Raw genomic sequence first — 23,145 nt, 5'->3', positions numbered from 1 at the left:
GAGACTTGATTTTGAACCTGCAGTTTATTTCATCACTGCTACAAGCCTGAACCAAGAACTTTGCCATTAGTGTATGTAATTGATTCCATTTAAACAATTCTAGTTCTTATCTATATCTTTTTCCTTTTATGAATAAATCTTTAGATTTTAGATTCTAAAGGATTGGTAACAGCATGATTTGTGGGTAAGATCTGATTTGTATATTGACCTGGATCTGGGGCTTGGTCCTTTGGGATTGAGAGATCCTTTTTTCCTTTATTGGGGTATTGGTTTTCATAACCATTTGTCCCCATAACGAGTGGCACTGGTGGTGATAACTGGGAAACTGGAGTGTCTAAGGGAATTGCTTGTGTGACTTGTGGTTAGCCAGTGGGGTGAGACCAAAGTCTTCACTGTCTGGATGGTTTGGTTTGCCTTAGAGGTGGAAAAACCCCAACCTTGGGCTGTAACTGCCCTGTTTTAGCAATTTGTCCTGAATTGGCACTTTCAGTTGGGTCCCGCCAGAACCAGCATCGTTACAGACCCTCAGGCCAAAAAGTTTGCCCACCCCTGTGCTAGGTACTATTGAAATAGGTAACAAAAAAACCCAGTCTCCTGTCCAGAACAACTGTGTATTTTATTGTAACTCCTTAAATCAGAGATTTTCAAAAACAGCTATAGGTTTTAGGAGCACCAGTCCCACTGAAAGCCAATAGCACTTTTGAAAGTCTTCCACAGCACACAGTCAACCTGTGGAACTCCTTGCCTGAGGAGGTTGTGAAGGCTAGGACTATAACAGGGTTTAAAGAAGAACTAGATAAATTCATGGAGGTTAAGTCCATTAATGGCTATGAGCCAGGATGGGTAAGGAATGGTGTCCCTAGCCTCTGTTTGTTGGAGGGTGGAGATGGATGACAGGAGAGAGATCACTTGATCATAACCTGTTAGGTTCACTCCCTCTGGGGCACCTGGTACTGGCCACTGTCGGTAGACAGGATACTGGGCTGGATGGACCTTTGGTCTGACCCAGTATGGCCGTTCTTACGTTCCCTTAAAATCATATTAAAATAATAAAACATTCACTTACAATGGCTCCCTTGGTTTCTTTCTTGGTTTCTTTCATGCTTTCTTTTTTTCTTTCGTTCCCTTCAGTCTCTCCACTTTTTCTTTCCTTCCCTCCACTTTATCCCCCTAGCTCCCAGTTCCAGAACTGATTTTCCCTCCTTCAGCAGCCTTCCTCTGACCATCCGTCTCAGACCCACTCCCCGAACAGTGCTCTCTCTTGCTTACTATCTCTCCCATTTTTTCTCCATCTCTATTGGCTATCAAGGCAAAACTAACCTGTATTTATTGAATCCAGCATGTATATTCATCACTACTGGAATGTAATACTTTTGCCAAGTTTTCTTTTAAACCATTCTTTCCTCACACCTCCTTTGAATTGATTATTAGGGGTTTTTCCCCCTACTTTCTTTCCCTCTTCAGTTCCCCCTGATTTTGGCCCCTGCAGTATTTTCTTCCTCTTCTTTCTATGCTCCTTCTCTCCTGGCCTTCCTCCTCCTAAGCCTCTCAAATGTAATAATAAAGCTCCCTCATGACTTGATTTTTCAAGATGCTGAGCACTCTGGTCCTGATACAACAAAGCACTTAAACATGTATTTAAGTCAACTGATGTCAATGGGACTACTCATAGGCTTCAGTGTTTTGCTGGATTGGGACCAGTATTCTCAGCATCTTGCAAGATCAAGTGTCTATAGTGCTTCTCAATTGTAGATCTCAAAATGCTTTTCAAAAGAGATTAGATGTCATCCTCATTATACAAATGGAGAAACTGAGAGACAGAAACTTGCCCAAGGTCCAGGACCAGAACTTAGGTCTGCTGATTCTTCATCTAGTGCCCTATCCTCTGGTTGACACCAAAACTGGATTTCTCTCAAAACCTCTCATTCATCCCCTATAGCTAACCTTTCGCCTTGCTAATGGAGTGCTAGGCTGTGTTTCTTCTCCAGCTCCTTTCCTCCTCCCTAAGGAATCCAGAAGTGATTCTTCCCCCTTCCCTGGCAGCTGCAAGGGAAAAAGGGAGAAAATATTTTACAACTGCTCCCCCGCCCCCAATGTTCAAAAATCATGAGTCAGGCTCACCAAAAATCATGAGACTGGCTTTCAAATCACGAGATTATGTAAATAACAATAGATTTGGGGGTCTTTTTATTTGCCTTCTGCTTTTTGAACCTTTGGGGTCACATTTTGAAGGTTTCTTCACAGCCCTGAGGGCTAGAAACTGCATCCTCTACCTATTTATTTAGAGGGAGCCCAGATGTCGGTTATACCCATCTAGTGTTTTCAGGTGCACCCAGTAACTCCATTTTTTCCTTTGGTATATTACGTTTTACATGATTTCTCTATATACTTTTCTATGTCACTCCTCATGTCTAAGCCCCTGAACAAACATTAATGAATTTAGCCTCACATTCCTGGCGGGAGGTGCTAGCCCTATTTGACAGATGGGCAAAGCGCTGCATGGAACTGTTAAATAGTTTCCCCAGAATTACACAAACTTAGTGGTAGAGTCAGGAATAGAATCCAAGAAGCCCAAGTCGCACTCCCATGCCTTAATTGCAAGGCTATCCGGCTGATGAAGGTGGGAGACTTTTTTGCTGTGTTCAAAGTATGTGTGGGCATCTCATCCAGCTTCAGTCCCACCTGCCAAGTTGTCTTCTCTTTCCAGCTCTAAGATTGCCTCTTTCATGCCCACTGGGTCTCTGATTGCCTCCCTCTTTCCCTGACCTCTGCATTCCCCTGTTCTGGCCCTAAATCAGTGATTCTCAACCTATTTTCCATTGTGGGCTGCATATGCAGCTCTCTCTGTGTTATGTGGGCTGCACGCACATATAGATACTACCTGTATAGCCCTGAGGATGTCACATGGGCTGCAGCTGTGTGCTGATAGGGCCGCAAGAGGCACATGGGCCACAGGGTGAGAACCACTGCCCTAGAGGATCTGTGTACCCTCAATACCCAACATTCATACCAGAAGCACTGTGTGGCCCCCATTTTCTGCCCTTCCCCCTGCTACATGCACACACACTCCGACTGTGCAGTCACTTCTTACCCCTCTCCCGGGGCTGTCTCTATGTACTCCATTCTCTCCCCCACATGCTAGGGTTGCCACCTGGCCAGATTTCCCCAGGATCGTCCCTTTTTTGAGGTAGCTGTCCTGAAAAATCTGTAAAGGGGCTCAGTCCAGCTCCACAGGCTCAGGATCATCCCACAGGTCCCAGTTGTGTTTTTTTGTTTTTGTTTTTTTGTTACTTCAGACTGGCACCCTACCCACACCAGAGGATTCTCTGTGTCCTTCCCTCTGTCCCGTATGCCTAGGACCCTTTGTAGCACACCCTCATCTTCTCCCCATCACAACAGGGTCTCTGTCACCTCCTTCCCACCCTCCACCCCAAGCTATTGAGTCTCTATGCCCCTCCTTGTCTGCCCAAAGGGGCTGCTGTCCCTCACCCTTGGATTGGGAGGGTGGCTGGCAAGTGGCAATTATTTGCGGGGAGACAGAAGGAGGCTTTTTTCTTCCCTTTGGCTCCCCCTGCTGGGTAAGTGTGGCACCGCCTCCATCTATGTGTTCCAAGCCATTCTCAGCTGAGAGCAACTTGTCTGGCTCTGGGTCAGTGTCTAGTACCTCCCCTATGCTAGAAATTCAGATACTTCTTAATAGGGTCTGGGCTAACGCCAGAAATGAGGGGATAGAGTCCCTCCCCAATCTGTAGGGCAAGGAGTGAGCAATAATACCCACCCTCCCTGCCCCCCACCCCTTGGATGGGATGATCTGAGGGGCAACCCACTGAAGGGAGTTGCATGTGCTGTATGTAGGAAAAACCTGCACCGGAGACAATCTGAGCCTGAGTAAAGATTCAAGACTGAGTGCTAAGAGACAAATTGCAAAGCACCCACATTTTTGCCCACATGCCTGCTGCACTGATAACTCACCATGGGCTGGGTGTGTGTGTCAAACCTAGTTTATAACGACAGGTAGGATCTTAAAGTGATTTATGTACATTAAGTTTCAGAGTAACAGCCGTGTTAGTCTGTATCCGCAAAAAGAAGAACAGGAGTACTTGTGGCACCTTAGAGACTAACAAATTTATTAGAGCATAAGCTTTCGTGGACTACAGCCCACTTCTTCGGATGCATATAGAATGGAACATATAATGAGGAGATATATATACACACATACAGAGAGCATAAACAGGTGGGAGTTGTCTTACCAACTCTGAGAGGCCAATTAAGTACTCTCACACTTCTTATCACACTGTCTGTACTCGGCTAGCTTGATTATCACTTCAAAAGTTTTTTTTTTTTCTTTTCTCTTAATTAATTGGCCTCTCAGAGTTGGTAAGACAACTCCCACCTGTTTATGCTCTCTGTATGTGTGTATATATATCTCCTCATTATATGTTCCATTCTATATGCATCCGAAGAAGTGGGCTGTAGTCCACGAAAGCTTATGCTCTAATAAATTTGTTAGTCTCTAAGGTGCCACAAGTACTCCTGTTCTTCTTTATGTACATTAAATAAGTCTCACACCACTCCGGGACATAGGGTCCTATTATTTACGTTGTTTTCTGGCCCTTTTGCACTGCAGCCGATAAGAGAATCATTTATTCATACAAGAGGAGTCATCTCACCCTCTACTAAAATGCAGCCACATTTGCAGTGGAACATGGCATCTGTTGAATAGCACACAGCACCACTAAACAAAATTTTAGCACTGAAGCATAGATATCCCCAAACACACATGGATTATATGAAAGTATAAATCAGGCACATGCACTTGTATCAGCACAGAAAAAGGCACCTCTCTGAAAAACAGATCCTAAATATGGTTAGTTGTTATTAATATAGATACAAACATTTAAAAAAGAATAGAAGTGTCCATACAAAATAAAAAGGCAATTCAGGTTGAAGAGCGTCACAGCAACTGCTTTACATCAATGCTGTCATTTCTCTGCAAATTCACATGAATATGAAAGCTGCTTTGGCAGATAATCAATACTCGGAAATTAGCATGGTGGAAAGAAGATCACTGTGGAGCAGGATCTCTTAGCCTAGGGAGCATAATGTATGTTTATCCTGGAATACAATCTACAGGACAGTACCCTGTCTAACAACCGAAGAAGTGAGGTTTTTACTCACGAAAGCTTATGCCCAAATAAATCTGTTAGTCTTTAAGGTGCCACCAGACTCCTTGTTGTTTCTGTCTAACAACGTAAATAACAAAACCCAAGACATTGTGACTGAGCTTGAGTGCTGAGACACTTAGAAATGCTCTTCTTTAAGGGATCATTAACCACAGGGTTATGATATGCTTTGCAAAATTCACAGCATAAATCCCCCCTTATTTTTATCATTGGTGGGGGCTGAGCAAAAGCTGTGCCAAATAGTCCCTAATAGGTATTTTATTCAAGTTTTAAATAGTATATTTGTATAGCCTCAACCTGGAAAGTGAGTCAAATTGGGTCCTCCTATTTTTAAAAAAAGTGTTATACATGAAATTCTGTAGTTTCTTTAGGCTATTCTCCACCTCCCATTCTAATAAAGGGATGGAGGTACCAAGAGCAAAATTAAGATTTTTTTTTTTGTATCAGCAATGGTTGGTTTTAATTAACAGTTAATCTGTATTTTGAGCAATACATTCACATTGTCCTCATTATAGAGAGAGAGATGTAACCAAACTAAGCATTTATCCCATTTTGGAGAAGAGTTAAGTTAGCTAGTCTGACACTGTTGGTTCTGTTTTCCTCAGCCCTGCCTGTTAGGTATTTCAGTCAGGCAAGTCAGGAAAAAAAAAAAATGGATATTTTGTAGCTATGGGGCCACATGGAATTTGTCAAGAAATGATTATGTAATTGTTATTCTAAGATAGCCCTGTCTTTATTTAGATCTTTACTTTAGATGCAAGACAAGTTTTTTGGCATCATTGCAGCTAGAAACATAGCTATGGGCATGCCATGGTCATAGTTGGGACATGCTACCCATCTCAAATTAAACCAAGGCATCAAGCACAGTTGCTTAGCGCTGTTAAATGCCAATGAGCCACAAGTAGGTTTAGCATTTATATCATTAAAACATTCCATCATACAGTAATTGTTACATTCAAACAGCATTTATATTACAGTAGCACCTAGAGACTGAGAGTGAGGCCACATTGTGCTAGGCACTGTACAAGCACAGAAATGGTCAGTTCTTGGGCAGGAACTATCTAAGAGTATGTTTACACAGCAAAGAAAAATCTGTGGCTGGCTTTTGCCAGCTGACTCAGGCGTGTGGGACTCAGGCCCTGCAGGGCGGGAGGGTCCCAGAGTTGGGCTCCAGCCCAAGCCTGAAAGTCTACTCAGGAATTAAACAACCCTGCAGCCCAAGACAGCTGGCTGGCATGGGCCACCCAGGGGTTTTCCTTTGCTGTGTAAACATTCCTCTTCCAGCCTTTGTCTATTTAGGGTAACAGAAAGATGGGAAGTGAGCTGTCTAGAGTTACCCAGTAGATCAGTGACAGCAAGGAATGGAATATAGGCCTGAGTCTCAGCTGAGTACCTTAACCACTGGACCACACTGCTTCTTTGATTGCTGCTTGTAAAAAGTGTGTCAATTAAGAAATTTGGTTAAATACCCAGATGATATGAACAGTAGCAAGGGGATGCCTACCTAAGAAATGCTTGTCTGACAGATTTAATACAAAAAAGAGCCAGGTGGGGGTGAAATATCTTTCGTTACACAGAGCTCTGTGTAACTCAAAAGCTTGTCTCTTTTACCAACAGAAGTTGGTCCAATAAAAAATATTGCCTCACCCACCTTGTCTCTCCAATATCCTGGGATCAACATAGCTACAACATTCCAAAGATCTAATACAAGACACTCATTCCAGACTTCATATGCTCCACTATGCAATCCAGCAACACAGATGAGAACTGCAGTGTCCCTCTTCCTGCAAGCAAAATGGTATAGAATATTTTCTTCAAAGACGTGGCAGTTAAAAAATAAAAAGACAAACAATTAATAGAAAAAAGTACTCATTTATTCAAGGTATGACAAGTGTATTTACAGTATTCATCTGTTCAGGATAGATCTGTTAGTGAGCCTTAACGCAGCAATTATAAATTACATTTAAAAGAGGAAATGTTCCAAATATGTTTCTGTTACAGAAGATACATTTTTGCAATGACAGAAACACTTAAGGCTAAGGAGTAGTTTTTACTTCTTCCCCACCACTTACAGGTACTTGGCAAAACCGATGTTTGTCTTTGAGACTATGTTACCTTGAGGGATACAGACTGCTAAATGCTACACACAATGTTGTCCCCTCTCAGTTGAGTAGTACATTTGTCAGTCTCATTCCTGACCAAAAACCGAGCACCACTTGTGCGGATACTTGATGTAAAACTGTGAATTCAAGTAGAAGTGATGTGAATTGCAGACCTCTGTTTCACTGAAGGGCTGAGAGATCATGGAACAGCAAGACATTGTCCCATCTTAAAGATTTTGTCCAAAGTTCTTGTGGAAGAAGGTTCTTGGCATAAGTTTATCAAGCAATTTTCTTCCAAAATGACTACAGAACAGTATTGTGGTACAATCCAACTTTTGCACTTTAGATAACCTCTTAGAAGAGTCAAGACCTTAGTATTTTTCCACATCTATTGTAAATGAAGTAACATTGTCTGAATAAAAAAAGATTACTTGATTCCCATGATGCAGACTAGTATTTCAAGCCCATTTGGTTGTTCAGAAAGTAAATTATTTCACTAGTGTTAGAAAGGTGTTGCTTGAAACAGAACAGATACACAGGGGCAATTAAAATTGATTCTTCTCTTGAGGTAGGAGCCACAAGTCATATTTAGTCCTGTTTGTAAATTAACACACATGCCATCAGGAATATAACAAACCAAAAAAAAACCCCCAACCCACAACCAAGTTCTTTCATTATTAAAATTAAAAAGCCATAATGCGCACTGACTAAACTTAAAAGATGCACTGGGCTATCAGGCTATTGCCCTATTCATTTTGTTCCCAAAGTGTTTTGCATTTTACCTTCCACTACCTTGTTCCCCAGAAGAAAACAAAGTAAATAATCCATGGTGATTTATACATCTACAACTGGAAAACCCATCACATATGCAAAGATGTTTTTAAACTATGTACTTCCAAAAATGTATATTTTGTATGTGATGGCTTATCCCATCTTAAAAACATTATAAAATATTAGTTTGGTATTTTCTAACTTTGCAAAAGAATCACTTATTAGATTGATGAGACTATAGCTACTTGAGTCAAAAAAATTCTGAGAAACTGCTAAAGTCAACGTTTAAACAGATACAAGTTACTTGCTGCTCACTTTAGATGAAAAATACTATGAATCTAGATTTATTGGAAAAGCATGTTAGACATTCCAACAAAATTAGAAAAATCACTACTCGCACTTTAATATGCCTCAATTTAGGCTAAAGAAAATTATAGTCCAGATCAGATACATGCTCTAAGATGCCTAATTGCTTTCATGATTGACGGGATAAATAATTTAAAAATGACTGAAATCAAGCAGCAATTAAGTCATATAAACAGACACTCAGACTGGCATTTGTTTTTCAGTTAAATTTGTTAAATTCAGCTTTCCAGAAACTCTCTCACACAGAGTTTAAAGTTTTCATTTTATTACTGTAAAAAATAAGATTTGTAACTTGTAGTCCTATGGCAAAAAGAAGCGTGGGCTTCCAACTATTTAAAAACATGTTTCATAGTTGAGTAAGGTATATTTCACAGGGTTTGTGTAAAACCAAATGTATTGTTTCATGAACTAAACAGGATATGCAAAAGTTTATTCAGTGACAAAGAGCTACATCCTCATCTTGATGTGCACAGGTAACATGAGTCAAGAAGAAAAAAAATCCAAAGGAGTGTAAGTCAGTTTCAAGAGTTCCCAGCTAAACTGTACAACTTCGGAACCAATTGCATTTTTAGACTGAAGTTAGTAAAGATTGACCTTTTGCATATTCCAAAACTGAAGGCAAATCCAACTTACATTTGGCTCTGAAACATGAAGATAACAATGAAGTTTTATTTTAGCCACATATTTACAAAAAATGTTTACAGTAGAAGTGTAGAGGGGTTTCCTTTGTTGTTACATATACTTAAAAATGATTATCCATCTTAACTTTCATGCAAGAAAGACCTCTTTTGTTAAACAGGTAATATTTTTTGCCCCCCCCCCCCCCCCTTTTTTTTTTTTTTTGGATGTGGCAGGTGATGGGTTGGGTAGGTAGGAGGGGAATGCCTTAAAAATAAAGACCTGTTCACTCTACCAAACCTTCAAAATAAGGAGGTAAAGTACAGGCACCATTAGTTCCATGAGTGTTCACTATGTTTAGCATATTTTCCAAAAACATTAAAAACAGTCTTGAACAGTTGTAGCATGGGTTATCCCACGACTTTCACCTCTTCGGTTTACTTCGCAAATTCTTCGAGTAGCTTGTCTCAGAAGCATGCTTGCTGAGCTTCTTGTCTAATGATGTATTTTGTAGACTATACATTTTAAATTAAACTTTTATATAAAGAATGTTACAAGCTTTTCTTTTGTTCACAATTTAATCTTTGTGCTGAATATTCTTCAAAAGCTTTATAAATAATACAATAAATTTAGAACCAGCCTTCTGCCCACTTGTCATTATACCATGTTGTTGCTTTCTCCAGCTTTATCTACAAGCTGTAGGAGAGAAGAGAAAAAAAATTCTTTAAGTTACTTGCACATTTATGCATGTACATTCAAAATGCTATCTCAGAAATATAAATTGGTACTTGTGCGCATTTAGTAGGTGACTGAAAATGATTATAGTCAAATAGTACTCACCAAGGTCTCATGAGATTTAGAAATTTGTAAACATCAAAAGTACCTTACATTGCAATTTGTGTTTCTGCATGATATGTTTTTCATGGATATTAATGGTGCAACATGAAAATGCAACAGAATGAAAACATAAATTAGAAAAATGCAGGTAACACTGCTAGCTTAATGGCCAAAATAAAATAAAATAAAATAATTAACTAAAAGAAAAAAATATCAGCCACTCATGCATTAACAGACCAAATAAGATATTTCAACTGACCATTACTGTGGATTCTCTTCTGAGCCTACGTAGGCTTTGAATAAAACATTAACAATTATCTTTTTAAACAGGATTTAACCCAATTAAGATCAATTTATATATATAGGTAAGATCAATTGCTGAGTGGAACATTCAATTGATCGTGGATCATGAGCCAGACCTTGGCCTGGGACTGTTAGACTACAACATTCAAACAGATGAACTTGAACTTTAAAATGAATCAATCTTTGCAAACTGGACTGTGTCTGTCTTAATTGTACAGCTTCTGAATTTTACAATGTATGTATTAAATGGTAGCTTTCAAGACTAAGGTTAAAACACTTACAATTACAAATTTCCAAATACAAAGAGACATATGCACAGTACAAATCCTAGGTTATCATCTCTCTGGTGCTATTTGCCTCTCTCCTATTCCCTGGTTATTTCGTTAAAAGAATGGCAAATGTGAAAAACACAGATCTCAGTAAATGGCAAAACTTATCCCAAGCATAGTGGACCCGAATAAATATTAATTAGATAAATGATTATGTATCACATGAAAGTTTATGGATCCGTTTTCATTTTACCATATAGTACAAAATAATATATCTAGTCTATTTTCTTATTATACCTGCATTAACATCAACAAGACTCTACTTCCAGCCATCAACATGCTACATCACAATTGTTCTTCTGGCATTATGAATTAGCCTAATGAATTATACACACAGATCTCATTCATCTCATTACTAATATGGTACCAAAGGACCTACACAAAGGATGCTGGGGCCTAGAGACAGTTACTAGGCATATTCTTGACTCACCTTGAAGGTCTATGCAAATCTTAAAGAGAGCAATTTGAAATTACTCTGGGGCTTTTTTATGTTTAACTTACGCAAAATTAAGTAGATCAAACATAAAAACCTAAATCGGAATTAAAACCGCCCCTAATTTTATTTTTGACCCAGTGGTGCACACGAATAATGGAATCTCAGATCATCGGCATTTGTAACATGCATATGTAATTCAAAACTTGAATATAATGATGCAGGGATAATCAGCTATAAGTGTCTCTACTTTAGAGACTTCAGTGGAAATTAGTTTTATTTTAATCTCTTTAGGATTGAATATGACTCGTATGGTGCAAGAACTGTACAAAATGCATACACAGTAACCATTTATTGTTCTATGACTATGTGCATAGTATTTCTGCATTATTATTTGCTAAATCTACAACCACCATGGATTGAACAAAAAGTTTCAAACTTAATTTTAAGTAGATGAATACTTACCGAGCTTATACCAGGTAAATTCAAGAGATATCCAAGGACTGGCACTCTTCTAATAAAACCAACCACCACAGGAAAGAAACCCCTTTAAACAAAAAGATTCTGAAGTTACGTAGGTCCAACATGACGTGATATTATTCCTACATATTAGACTGGATGAAGGAATGAGTTATTTGAAATGAGATTGCATTAAAAAAATTACTTGTAGCTTTTTAGTAGAAAATAAGTTCTGACATATATATATGGGATCTACTAATTCAGGAGGGGAGGGAGAGAAAGAAGTGGCAGGAAAAAATACAATATTCAAAAGCTTCCCCCCCGCTTTTTAAATGTTTTTAAAATCTCACCCGATAGAGGTAGGATTTTATAAAGTACCTAAATGAGTTAGGAGCACATTGAGGGTCACTAGGGCCAGCAATCCTAACAATTGGAGTACTTTTGAAAATCCCACCAATATTCAGTAGAAATAAAATACATTTCACCAGTTATTTTTATGCCCAAATATAGGATTAAATTATTTCAGAAGCTGACACTATGGTACATTATGACAGATTTATGGGCTGATTTGATGTTTTAATGGGAAAGAAATTCTCACAATGTTTAAAGTTTTGGGAAACTTACTGAGTAACCTGGGACTCCCATTGCAGATTACCAAAACTGGCAATTTAACAAGCAAATAATTACAAAAACAAAGGCTGTACCATTAAAATACCATCTGTTCACTTGTTTTGACAAGTTTCTTTAATCTATTTGATAGTTTTTAGTATATCATTAATGTAGTGCAAATGCATTTTATAAAGTAATGAAGGCCTCAGTACAGCAGTCATTTATTAGACATATGCTGAGAAGTAGGAGTAGAGCTGTTTGAATAAATTCTCAGATATACAGATTAGCTATGTGAGAACTTGTGAGGTTCTACTGTAATTCCAATGGGGACTACTAAAGCAAATTTTAAAAAGAAAGTTTATATAAAAAGCTATGTATTTGGCCAGTTATTTCCTGTGGGGTTTTTTTTTTTTTTTTGACATTTTAGACTGATGTGTAGAAGAGAGCTTATTCTTCCTATTTGATTCTGCAGGAGACACCTATTTTTTGATACAGTACTGTGTTACGGAAGTCTGCATGATATAACAAATGCAGCACCATGGTGGAGATGGGCTAAGAAATAGCAACCACTTGTTTTAGAACAAATTTTAGATTTACCAAGTGTCAAGAAAAGAGTTAAATTAAAGATAAGTGGTTTTATGCGCCAAAGTCTTTTAGGTTTGAAAGTAAGACTATGAGAGCTCTTTAATGTCTCTTAGTTAATAAATAATCTAATTGTTCTCCTTTAAAAGATTGTGGTAGGACTCGGTGTGCATTGACTTTAGCCAGCCACTTCATTTCTTTGGAGATTGTTCTTTCATATATATTAGACTTCTGTCACACAGCAAGCACTGTTGAGGCATGAAGTACCACCACAGACAACATTTCAGATTTTTCTTACAATGTACTTTGCTGCTTTTAAAGCTTTCAAGTGTACCAAAGCAATTTTTCTTGCTTCAAAGTGGCTGATTAGAGATGCAAATAGCACATTCAAATAAACCACTTTAATACACTCAGTGAAATAATTCATAGTATTAATAAGGCTATGATTTAGTCATGGTATTTTTAGTAAAAGTCATGGACAGGTCACGGGCAATGAACTGCCCAGGGCTGTGGCTGCTCTGGCCGGGGAATGCTGCCCGGGGCTGCAGATTGCGGCTGCTCTGGCTGGCTGGACAGGGAGCACTGCTGAGGCCAGCGGACTGCGGCTGCACAGGTTAGCCAGGGACCACTGCCAGGGTCACCGAATCTGTGACAGACACGGAACCGTAATTATGATTCCCTAAAGATGCGATGAGGTACCTATCAACATGTGCTTTTACAACTTTAAAACAAAATGTAAGAGTCAATTTACAAGTGACTAAAGCAAAACTGCCTCTTTGTTAACATACCAATTACTGAAGGAAGTCTTAGATCAATGCATAACATTTATGGTAATACTTTGCAAGTTAAGGATGAAATAACTTGGACAAACAAAAACAAGGAAGATCCAAGGATGGGACTTTTTAAAAGCATTCTGCTTTTGACATAACTCACCTCCCACTGAAGTCAAAAATAAAAATTCTATTGACTTCAGGAGGAGCAAAGGCAGGTCAATATTGAGCGCTTTTGAAATTCCCAACTTAAGTGTTTAAATATAGGACTATATATCCAACTTTAAGAAGAACAGGAGTACTTGTGGCACCTTAGAGACTAACAAATTTATTAGAGCATAAGCTTTCGTGGACTACAGCCCACTTCTTCGGATGCATATAGAATCCAACTTTAGTGAGTTAAAGATATTATGATCCAAGTCACACTTCCTTTGACTTCCACAGCAACTGCATTAATTTTCACCTGCCACTGCAGCACCATGGAAAAAGCTTTAGTGGCTACTATACTGAGTCATGAGTCTGTTAAATAGTTCTGATTTCATCAGAAGTTCAGGGTTAAGTTCAAAAAGGTCTATAGTGTCATCTATGTGACATTTTCCTCTTTCCCTCCCCAAAGGATGCGGATTTCAGCAAGTCCGAAGTGATATGAAAAAAAAATGATGAATGGCTCCTTATGGGAATGCTAGGCACAAGTATGAAACTTACTATATATGAATAATGATTTTTCAGATTTACATAACTCACTTTTGTTAACCATATAACAAAATGTTGCTCCATTTTAAGTGATTATGCTAGGCATAAGCATTATGAGACATAAGGTGATTGGATAATGAAAACAAATCTGTTTTAGTTTCTGTTTCTCATACACTAGCACAATACCAAGGTTGCAAACACTAGAAGGAAATGTTCAATAAAATGTGGGTTTTTTTCAAAAGAACATCGTGTTTCTTCAGATTTAAGCTAGGTTTTTACTGGGGGTGGTGGTAAATTAGACAAAGTCCACATTTTAGGCCCAAAGGATCTTTTGATTCTTTAAAAAAATCCTTGCTTGATTGGGGGGTGAGAAGAGTGTGAAATTGTCAAGTGCAATTTTTCACACATATGAAACAATGTAACAAATATCAAATGGATTTAGGCAATGTTGATTTTAAAGTATCAAACTAGTACACATCAAGTTCCAGGTTGTTACAAATACAAATTAAGGATCTGTATAAATTATAAAGTGTGCTTAGAGATGAAATTTCAGTTTCGTAACTGTTGTGGAAGTAGTGAATGCTGCCAAATTAGCAAAAACATTTCCTCCTAAAAGATACCAATGAAGAACCCCATTTTAAACAAATCTTACCTGAATAAAAGGAAAAATCCATACATTTCAAGGATCATTCCTATCAAGGGCCAACCAATGAGAACTATAAGCACACCACCCAAGAAAAAGACTGTTGCTTTCATTTTGTGTTTTTGGAAGAAGAATCTAAATGTTCTTTCTAAACCAATAACAAAAGCCAAGCCAGCCACAAATAAAACCTGAAAGAGACAGAGACAAATCCAATAATGAATGAGAGAATATATTCCAAATGAATTTAGAGTTTTACAAATGTTTAATAACCATTCTACAAAGCTGGAAACATTATGATGTGAAAGTGTTCACCTCAACCCCTTGTCCGTCACTGTTTGTCAATTAGATACATATAGGGTGACCAGACAGCAAATGTGAAAAAACGGGACTGGGGTAATAGGAGCCTATATAAGAAAAAGACCCCAAAATCAGGACTGTCCCTATAAAATTGGGACATCTGGTCACCCTAGATACATAAATCATCTACATTACAAATATAACCATGTCAGGAGTCTCTATGACGACAGTTATCTCCAAAAATTAAGGCATGTATTTTGTAATGTAGACATGACCCTAATTGTGTCCCTGGCCAAGGTTGTCTAATAACTTTTGGTGTACACAAGCCTTAGTAAGTGGCAGGTCATATCTTGCTCTACCTTGGCAGTGTTTCTTTAAGTCACTGACTCACCATCCATAACTTGTATTTAGCTGTTGTGGATCAACATAATGCATGATGTTTATAGATATTTAAGCATATTCATTATAACATAATGGGAAGAATTGAAGATAAAGTATCAGTCTTGATGCTCCTTGTTTTTCCAGTACATCTCAGCTTTGATATTAGTTTATCAGTCTATCACTGTTGCAGAATAAATGCTACTCACTCTGTTTGACCAAGTAGTCCCACTGACAATAGTTGGCACTCGGACATCAGTGTCTAATTATCTTTCTCTAATCACAACTGCCACCTGCCAGCCTGAGAACTAACCCTACTAGCTAGAGTGAAATATACTTGTGCTGCAAAACCCTCAAAGCCACACCAACTACATTTTAAAGGAATAAGACACATGTACTAGGTCACTTTTGCTCTTCTACTCTCTTCTTGCATCTTTTCCTCTTCCTGGTATCACTCCACTTTTTCCTTTCCTGTAAGGATAGTGTATCTTTTCTTCTTGTGTTGTCTTCAGTTCTGTTTGCTCTTTACTTTCTCTCTAGCTCCCACTTTATATCACTTTCCCTACACTGAGTTATTTACCTCCTGCCCTATATTTATGGTTTTTCCTTTTGTATCCCAAATATTTATTTTATGTATGTTTTGCCATATACCAATTCTCTTTCTTGATACTTTGGAGGGGAGGGGCTTCTGCAATTATACCCACTTCCAAGTATCTATTTTGGGACTTTCATTCAGTGAACAGCTTCCACATTTGCCCTGCTGTCCCTAGCTTCCACAAGCAGTAGCAACAGAGTGAAGATGACTTAACCCCTGCTGCCCACAGGGTTCTGAATAGCAACAATTGAAAAACGACAATCCTCTAGTTAGTTTTCATCTCCTGCAGATGGGCAAAGCTGTGAACAGCAGCGGAAGCACTGGAACTGTCAGATTTAGAAAGGCAACATCACATCAGTTAACTTTCCCACATGAACTGAATATAATCTATTACAAAAGCAAGAAATTTAATTTTTTTAAGTGAAAACTTAAAACTGCAGAGGATGAAGGCACTGACTAGTAAAAGTTCCTACTCACCACAGACAAAAGGTGGGTTTTTTTTTCAATTTATTATTAGCAGTTTTCACTTAATTATACTTCCCTACCTCAGAAAAGTGTTAAGAGGCTAAATTTATTAGTGTTTACAAAACATTAGAGTTCTTAGATGGAAATAAATATGCAAATTCTATTAAGTTACCTTACATACAAGACTGTAAAAAAGGTGTCAGAGGGTACGTCTACACAGCATAGAAAATCCTGTGGCTGACCTGTGCTAGCAGACTCAGGCTCACAGGGCTTGGGCAGCAGGGCAGTTTCATTGCTGTGTAGACTTCCGGGCTCGGGCTGCAGCCTGAGTTCTGGGACCCCTCCCACTCCACAAGGTCCTACAGCCTATGCTCCAGTCCCAGCCCGGAAATCTACACAGCAATGAAACAGCCCCACAGACCAGCCATGGGTTTTTCTTTGCTGTGTAGACCTACCCAGGACAGTCAATCTGAGAAGTCTAATGTATAGAATCAGTGGCACAAGCAGCTGCAGCACAAGTTTCTTCACTGTGGCTGACTCAGTGGTACCATCTTCAGAGTGATTGGGGGATTGGTTTAACTTTCAAAGTCAGTGGAAGTTCAGCACTTAAGGCATTGAACATAATCTCTCTTTTATACCAGATTCTGTTTTATTCAGTATAGCAGATTTAGATTATATCTCAGGAAAAGCTTCCTAACTGTAAGAACAATAGGACAATGGAACAGATTCCCTTGGGAGATCATGGAAGCTCCTTCACTGGAGGTTTTCAAAAGGAGGCTGGATAGCCATTTGTTTTGGATGATTTAGTCACAACAAATTCTGCATCTTGGTAGTGGTTAGACTAGATGATCCTTGTCCATTCTAAACCTAGGGTTCTATGATTCTATTTTCCAAGGCTCAGTTTCCATTTGATAACAAAAAAAATCTCAAAGGGGAACATTTAATACAAATGCATCATGTACTTAAAATACTGTACCCTTCCATGTCGAAACGATGTGTATAAACTAAAATGTGAACAGCAAACACTTACATTTCCAATAGCCAAAAGTGCTTTGTCAAAAAAGAGAATCATTCCAAAGAAAAGGAAAAACACACCAAAGCCCGTTAATCCCATTCCAATCTCTGCAATACAAAAATTTTTTTAAAAAAAGGTTAGTAAAAAAGTAGCACCAATGCATACAAGTATAAGAAAATGTATTTCACAAATTAAGAGTTGACATGAATAGGCTGCAGAAATTAATGTAAAATGTGGAAACATTTAGTTCCTATCTTGATGTGGGGGGGGAGGTGGGTGAAGTTATGGCCATAGCGAATTCTACCTATTTAAATTGTTATGAGCATGGAAAATAAAATAGGGTCCTGCTTCAAGAAGTTTTCAGATAGAAAGCTTTAAAATGAACTGTTATTTGTCATAAATGTTGTGATTTTAACTACCTGAGACTTCTTTGATGATGTGATCTATAAGTAGTAAGTGTATGAAATGTACTGTATATTGTGCAATACATCACTAAACTAGAAGTTACATATTGAAATAGAGTTCGGCATATAAGCACAATTGTGCATGTGTACATCTGAGTTCTGTAGATGAAAATAAACACAGTTTATCATTGATTTTGAGTGACTTGTTAGTAAATCAAAGTTTGAGTTTTTAAAATGATAGTTCATTAGACATGTTAGATTAAACTGCAAGATAAATTTCAGTAGGGATGCCTGAAGATCAAACCTACAAGATTCTTCTCTGCAACAGTGATCAAGATCAAAACACAAAGGGCTGCAAGTTTAGGCCTCATCTAGACTGAGGTTTCTGTGAAGATCTCCTACAGCTGGCTTAAAGAGCAGCAAAGCATCACCAGTCCTAGCACTAGTGTAAACCAGGTGACAATATTTTAATCACAATGGATATGTCTATACCGCAATTAGACACCTGCAGCTGGCCTGTGCCAGCTGACTCACTTGGGCTAAGGGGCTGTTTAATTGCAGCATGGAGGTTCCTGCTCAGACTGAAGTCTGAGCTCTGGGGCCCTCCCACCTAGCAGGGTCCTAGAGCCCAGGCTCCAGCCCAAGCATCTACACTGCAATTACAACAGCCCCTTAGCCCAAGCCCCATCAGCCTGCATCAGGCACATTCCAGCAGCAAGTTTTTAATTTCAGCATAGACATACCCAGTGTCATCTTATCTTGATCAGACAGCACAGGGGTAAAACCATTGGTAGCTTATATATTCTAGCACTTCCATTTACTAGCAATAGTAGAAGATTTCACAACTCTGTGTAGCTATATCTACTCTGGTAGCATTTAACTTCCTTACTTTTGTGAGCTCATCTCTCAATATTGTTTAACACCATTTGATATCCAAATTATATTTCTGTGGACTTGTAACAGTACATATTTTTAAAATTTGCTTTAATTTTCATTTTGATTGCAAACAGATTCAAGATCTAGTTAAATTTACACTACTATTACAAGGACAAGATTATTAGTTTAGATGTTCTGTTAAAAGATACTGTAAAAATCCACTCCCTAATCTGATATTCAAAAAGTATACACCCATATTTCACTGTAAACTTAAATATATCAAATATCAATTACTGACTGAGGACTATAATTGGAATCTGTCCTCTTCCCCAACTCTATTTAGACTAGCAAAGGGAAACATCATGGATGTCCTTATCAATCTGAATTCTGAAAAGGAGATGAAGAATCAACCACCACCAGGAAGCAGATCTTGAAAGACGTACCAGACACCTGTTAGCTGTAGGACTAAATATACTAGACACAGGCTGATAAGAGATGAATTCCTGAACATACTGCACAAGATGCAGTGACAACACCTTGCTGAGAAGAACAGACCAACCCTCAACAGCCGTTGCAATTACTATCATTTTTTTGTTTTTTAAGTAGATCGGAAGCAGGAAGCCTGCCAAACAATCAGTGGGACTACAGCACGATCACGGTGCTAAAGGAGCACTCAAGGAAGACGAGGCCCTTGAGGTGAAGCTAAATTAATTCTTTGCATCAGTTTTCACTGCAAAGGATGTGAAGGAGGATTCCCACACCTGAGCTATTTTTTTTAGTTGACAAATCTGAGGAACTGTCCCAAATTGAGGTGATCAACAGAGTTGGTTTTTGAATAAATTAAACAGTAATAAATTGCCAGGACCAGATGATATTCACCCAAGAGTTGTGCAATTTCGTATCTGAGTGCCTTCAGAACTACCAACTGTGGTATGTAACCTATGGCTTAAATCAGTCTCTGTGCCAGATGACAAGGAAGACCGCCGGTGGAAGGCCAATTTTAAAAAAGACTCCAGAAGCAATCCAGGCAATTACAGGTCAGTAAGCCTGTCATTTTAATACCCAGCAAATTGTTTGAAACTACAGCAAAAAACAGAATTATCAGACACATAGATGAACATGATATGTTGGGGAAGAGTCAACACAGTTTTTATAAAGGAAAATCAGGCCTCACCAATCTATTAGAACTCTTTGAGGGAGTCAAGAAACACGTGAACAAGGGTGAGCAAGAAGACAGAGAGTCAAAGGCTTTCTGAAAGTCTAAGTCCAAGGTCCCTCACCAAAGGCTCTTAAGCAAAGTAGGCAGTCATGGGATAAGAGGGAAGGTCTTGCCATGGATCAATAACTGGTTAAAAGATAGGAAATAAAAGGTAGGAATAAATGGTCAATTTTCACAGTGGAGATGGGTAAATAGCAGGTTCCCCAAGGATCTGTATTGGGACCAGTGCTATTCAACATATTCATAAATGATCTGGAAAAAGGAATAAGCATTGAGGTGCCAAGGTTTACAGATGAGACAAAATTAGTTAAGATAGTTAAGTCCAAAGCAAACTGCAAAGAGTTACAAAGGGATCTCACAAAACTGGGTGACTGGGTAACAAAATGGCAGAGAAAATTCAATGTTGATAAATGAAAAGTAATGCACATTGGAAAACATAATCCCAACTATACATACAAAATGACGGGGTCTGCATTAGCTTCCTTGAGTCATAATAGATCTTGGAATCATTGTGAATAGTTCTGTGAAAACATCTGCTCAGTGTGTAGAAGCAGTCAAAAAAGATAATGTTAGGCACAATTAGGAAAGGGATAGATAATAAAATGGAAAATATCATAATGTGACTATATAAATCCATAGTAAGACCATAACTTGAATACTGAGTGCAGTTCTGGTCACTCCATCTCTAAAAAGATATATTTGAATTGGAAAAAGTACAGAGAAGGGCAACAGAAAGGATTAGGGGTATAAAACTGCTTCCATATGAGAAGAGATTGAAAAGATTGGAAATGTTCAGCTTTGAAAAGAAATGACTATGCTGGATACGACAGTGGTCTATAAAATCATGAATAATGTGGAGAGAGTGAATAAAGAAGTGTTATTTACCCCTTCACATAACACAAGAACCAGGGGTCACTCAATGAAATTAATAGGCAGCAAATTTAAACAAACATAAGGATGTACTTCTTCACACAATGCATAGTCAACATGTGGAACGGGATATTGTGAAAGGCAAAAACTTTAACTGGGCTCAAAAAAGAATAAGATAAATTCATGGAGAATAGCTCCATCAGCAGCTATTAGCAGCAATGGTCAGGGATGCAATCTCATGCTCTGGGTGTCCCCTCAGCCTCTAAGTGCCAGACATTGGGACTGGATGATAGAGGCTGGATCACTTGATTGCCTTGTTCTGTTCATTCCCTTTGAAGCATCTGTCATTGGCCACAGTTGGAAAGCAGGATACTGAGTTAGATGGACCATTGATCTGACCCACTATGGCCGTTTGGATGTTCTTATGCAAATATACATTGTCCTTTTGGCCTGGTTCTCATTTACACGAAGGGCCCTTTACACCATTCTGGCAATTAAAGAGGTCTTAAAGTGGGCATAAATTACATTTGTACTCACTTTAAAGGCTTTTTACACTGCCAAAGCAGTGTAAAAGAGCCTTAATATAAAGAAAATCTGGCCCTCTGCCTTCTGTTTTTAGTAGATTCTGGTTTTGTTACCAAGATTGCATCATGACATGCAGTTTGTTGGCTTACCAGATGTGTGCTACTTGTATAATTTTACTTGGGATGTTTGCAGTTCACTTCAGAAGTCGGAACGCAGCACAATTTTAATTTTGTTGCTTATAAACCTACCAGTTTTATTAAAGGATACACTAACAATTAGATACACTTTCTCAAAATTCAGTCTTCCAAATGGTGAGTATGGCTGGGACAACTTTTCCTTTTTGAATTAGAAGGTAACTAACGCAGGGGCTGGCTCCCCGGAGACATTTGAAAACACACTGTAAATAACAACAGAGGGTCCTGTGGCACCTTTAAGACTAACAGAAGTATTGGGAGCATAAGCTTTCGTGGGTAAGAACCTCACTTCTTCAGATGCACTTCTTGCATCTGAAGAAGTGAGGTTCTTACCCAGGAAAGCTTATGCTCCCAATACTTCTGTTAGTCTCAAAGGTGCCACAGGACCCTCTGTTGCTTTTTACAGATTCAGACTAACACGGCTACCCCTCTGATACTTGACACTGTAAATAGTTACACAGTGAGCTCCCTAGACCCCTCACTACTAGGGCTGCTCGGACTTCAGTCCGTGTTTGGCGCATGAAGCTCGTCCGAGGGATCCCGGCTATTACAGAGGCCGCCCGGCGCACGTGTCCAGCGGGAGGGAAGAGCGGCCAGCCGGAGACAAGCGGAAACGACCCTGGAGCCGGCAAGACCCTTCCCCGCCCACAACAGGGGTGAAGGGGATTCCCCCCCCCTCTCTTCACCTGCGAACAGGAAGCGGGAGGAGAGCGCGGCGCAGACCCCGGCTCCCGGAACAAAGGGACAGCGGCCAGGCGCGCTCGGGCTCATCCCCGAGTTGGACGCCGCCCGGGGAAGCGGCGTCAGGATCGTGCCCCTCAAGACTCCCCCTCCCCCAGAGACCCCCGGCAGAGCCCCCCCGCCAGCGCCCCCCAGCAACCGCCAGCGCCCCAGGAGCCCCGCCCGGAGCCCCCAGCCGCAGGGCCGGGCGGACGCTTACTCTGGGTGTCGGTGAGGGAAATCATGGTGGCGGCGAGGCCGGCGGCGGCGGCAGCAGCAGGGAACTAGGGAGGGGGGAGGTGACTGGAAGCGGCGGCAGAAGCGGCCGCCACGTCTTCCGGAAACACGCAGCCCCCCGCTCCCCTCTCCCCGGCACCGCCCATTGGCGGAAGTCGGGCCAATCAACGCCTACTTTGTTCGCTTCCCTCTCGCTGCCGTCGCGGTACGGGAGCTCAGCCGGACCAATCCTAGCGCAGCGCGCTCTGTGATTGGCCGGGAGAGGCCGGAGCCGGCTGCGGAAGTTGCGGCGGGCTGGGAAAGGGAGGGAAGAGCGCGAGCGGGCGGGAAACCGAGGCGCTGCCGCCGAGAGTGAGCGGTGAGTGCGGCGGCTGCAGGCGGGGTGGGGGCTTAGGACGGACGGGCGGGCTGAGCCTAGCGCGTGGGAAGGGCCGGGGTGGGTTCACGTGGGGATGGGATAGGAGGAGTAGGGGCGGCAGTATCAGCCCATCCCTTCCCACGTGCACCACGCAGGGCGGGAGCAGGGGAAGGAAGGGTAAAGGGAGGGGCAGGGATGTAGGGGCAGGGCGGGATATCATGTGGGGCAAGAGCTATTCAGTGACTGACTAAAACAGAAGCTGAGGAAATTCCCTCTCGGCGCCCCCCTCCCCAA

At 40.1% G+C, this 23,145-nt stretch overlaps 2 protein-coding genes across 2 annotated transcripts in view; one reads left to right on the top strand and one right to left on the bottom strand.

Moving 5' to 3' along the window:
- Window positions 1-7,039: 7,039 nt before the first annotated feature.
- On the bottom strand, window positions 7,040-22,614 carry GOLT1B (golgi transport 1B). The gene is made up of 5 exons (XM_054036491.1): window positions 22,477-22,614; window positions 17,464-17,555; window positions 14,708-14,886; window positions 11,408-11,489; window positions 7,040-9,736 (listed from the first exon to the last, which is right to left on the bottom strand). Exons 1-5 carry the CDS (start codon window positions 22,499-22,501, stop codon window positions 9,698-9,700), a joined length of 417 nt encoding a protein of 138 aa, XP_053892466.1. The 5' UTR covers window positions 22,502-22,614; the 3' UTR covers window positions 7,040-9,697.
- Window positions 22,615-22,772: 158 nt separating this feature from the next.
- The window catches only part of RECQL (RecQ like helicase), a 33,381-nt gene continuing 33,008 nt past the window's right edge, over window positions 22,773-23,145 (top strand). Inside the window, exon 1 of the mRNA XM_054036471.1 lies at window positions 22,773-22,851. The gene's annotated coding sequence lies outside the window, so the exon portion shown is untranslated. The remainder of the gene's footprint in view (window positions 22,852-23,145) is intronic.

Source organism: Malaclemys terrapin, chromosome 1, assembly GCF_027887155.1.
Source record: "Malaclemys terrapin pileata isolate rMalTer1 chromosome 1, rMalTer1.hap1, whole genome shotgun sequence".
NCBI classification, from domain to species: Eukaryota; Metazoa; Chordata; order Testudines; family Emydidae; genus Malaclemys; species Malaclemys terrapin.
The sequence above is the reverse complement of the archived record's forward strand: the minus strand, read 5'-3'. Positions and strand labels throughout refer to the sequence as shown.